Genomic DNA, 2,810 nt, shown 5'->3' on the forward strand with positions numbered 1-2,810 from the left:
GAGGTTAACGGCGGCTGCCGGAACCGATCTGGATTTTGAGCTAGCAACAGATGGAGACCGGGTCGACGGCGCCGGCGGTGGTGGTGAGGGTTGGTGGCGGTGGAATGAAGGGGGTTTGGTGGAGGTGGAGGAAGGGGTGGGGAGGAGGGCGGCTGGAGTTTGGTCGGCGACAGCGAGGGGTTCGCCGGAAGCGAAGACGGAGAGGGCGGATCCGGTGGTTTTGAGTGAGCGTTGAAGAGTTAGGGTTTTGGTGGCTGTCACGTAATAAACCAATAATCCACGGTGGCTGCCACGTAATATGTTTTTGACAACTCAGATTGACACGTAAGCAAAAACATAACGGAGTTAGTGCTCCGTCAGTCGCGGACTGGTGGAAGCAACGAATGTTGAAGTTGGGACCGTTGCCAGCCAAAATGAAAGTTGGGACCAGCGCCGGCAAAAATGAAAAAGTTGCGACCAATAAAAACCATTTTTCCTAAACCAATAATCCACGGTGGCTGCCACGTAATATGTTTTTGACAACTTAGATTGACACGTAAGCAAAAACATAACGGAGTTAGTGCTCCGTCAGTCGCGGACTGGTGGAAGCAACGAATGTTGAAGTTGGGACCGTTGCCAGCCAAAATGAAAGTTGGGACCAGCGCCGGCAAAAATGAAAAGGTTGGGACCAATAAAAACCATTTTTCCAATTAATAAAGATTTCAGAAACTATAGCATGATACAAAATTGAAATCAAATTTCCTTCTATTTTTTTTTTCCAAAGTATGTTTATGCCTTTGTGGTTTGATGTGTACAGAGTTTTAAAAAGTAATGTCATGGACGGAACTTTATTGTAATTTAATGCTCAAGATATTGCCAGGAAGCTCACCTTCAATAGTTTGTTGCGAAAATTAAACATTGCGTCCCTTTCTTAATTATGACAACTTCATTGGAATAATTTGAATATTAGTACACATTTTCCACAAAATTTCCAATTTCGTTTCTACAAAAGCAACGGATCCACGCTCATAGTTCATCCTGTATCCGTACTAACAAATATAGATTAGTAGAAACTAACACAATGATTTTCATGTATTTGTTTGTATCATACATGTGTATAGAATGGTTTATCTTTTTACATGACTTGTATTTGTTTTTCGCTCGTCCTCTTTTTCAGTTTATCTTCACTACACGAACCACTACTTGTGTTGCGGCTGATCCACCAAACGAAGAAACTCGTGTTAGGGCGTGTGACGGTCTGGAGAATGGCCCTGGTAAGAAAAGGGCATTGGGCGTGAGTCCAAAGACTATGATGCAACGGTTAGGAACGTTTTGGGATCCTGATGATCAAAGAGAAACTATCGTGTTAGAGGAAATGGTGGGCTTGTTTATTGATGATGAACCAAGCTTAGATGAAGTCAAACAAGCGTTTAGAGTGTTTGATAAGAACAACGATGGATATATCGATGCAAAAGAGTTGCAAAATGTGCTTCACGATATGGGGTTTTTACATATATCTGAAAGCGATTGTGGACGAATGATTGATGGGTATGATACTGACAAAGATGGTAAGATCGTGTTTAGAGATTTTTTGAAGGTTGTTGAAGATGTCTTTCTTTAAATTTTGAAACCTTGTCTAGTCGGTTTCTTAAGTTTTTCGAATATGCTTGTTGTAACAAGGATATGTTGTGTATGTTCTTGTTTATAATGTCGTGTTTGTGTACCTTATGCATGCATTGTTCTCAATATGTTTAATTAGCTACGAAGATAGATTAGTCATGGCTCATGATTCATCACCGGAACACATAAAATCACCAATTTTAATTGCTCTAAGAGTATGTATGTGACTCGTTATATTAAAGATATTTTTTTCAAAGCTATCATCCTTCTTGTTTCCACAACACGTAGCTCGTGTTTGGTTTGACAACTTACCTAAATGTAAAACTTGTAGAAGTATAAGGTTGTGAAGTTGTGCTTTCTTGGTCTTATGTTAAGAAGTTGGTTAAGTGTGAACATCTTTACCTTCATAAGTAGGAAAAATTTAGGCACAACTAATACGTTTTTCTAAGTTGTGAAGAGAAAAATGCGTGTGAAAATGATTTATGTCTAGGAAGTCGATTGTTGTTGTCAGCATTTGGAATATGATGTTTGAAGTTCGTAAACAGTCCTTATCCGTTTAGCATAATCTGATATAAGAATATATGTCCTTCAACTACATCACGTCTTACATACTAACATGATCAATATAGAGGTTTGGACGTATGCTAAAGTGATTATGTAAAAATGTTAAATGTTTTTAATAAATATTGAAAATTTAAATTTAGTAATTGAATGAAATAAACATGTAATCATGCAATGGCTAAGGCGTGCAAAACATGGTTAACACGTCCATTGACATCCATCTTAACCATGGATATTATTGGCCTCTAAACATGTCAACTTGGCCCCTAAACTTTAGATCTCCTACATAGCCACCCGCCATTGAGATCAACCCATATGATACGTACCACTACTGACCCTATACAGCCATACCCACGTTTGATCCTCATGCTCACACCCACGTTGCTTTAGTGTAGTTCATGCAATTGTCCATGATTATATTATTTCCTATTTTTCATATTGGTGGTAGTTTGTTCCTTGTTTCTTTAAATACTGTACATTTACAATTGGAATGAAAAAAAGAGAAAAGATCCACTCAACGGATCTATCTATTAGGAGATTGACTATCTTGAATAGGTCCCTATCTCCATACCATTCTGTCTTTCGGGGTTACTCATCTACGAATACGGCATTGCTTATAATTTCACACAAACTCCTCAAATCTACCTATA

General features: G+C 38.8%; 1 protein-coding gene across 1 annotated transcript; it reads left to right on the forward strand.

The window, feature by feature from the left end:
- The first annotated feature begins 1,090 nt into the window (after positions 1–1,090).
- On the forward strand, positions 1,091–1,600 carry LOC143579134 (putative calcium-binding protein CML45). The gene has a single exon (XM_077062524.1). The coding sequence runs from the start codon at positions 1,091–1,093 to the stop codon at positions 1,598–1,600; it is 510 nt and encodes a 169-aa protein (XP_076918639.1).
- Positions 1,601–2,810: the final 1,210 nt, after the last annotated feature.

The sequence above is a fragment of the Bidens hawaiensis genome, unplaced genomic scaffold, assembly GCF_021521415.1.
Source record: "Bidens hawaiensis isolate Kalapana, Puna unplaced genomic scaffold, B.hawaiensis_p1.1 tig00029612_1, whole genome shotgun sequence".
Lineage (NCBI taxonomy): Eukaryota > Viridiplantae > Streptophyta > Magnoliopsida > Asterales > Asteraceae > Bidens > Bidens hawaiensis.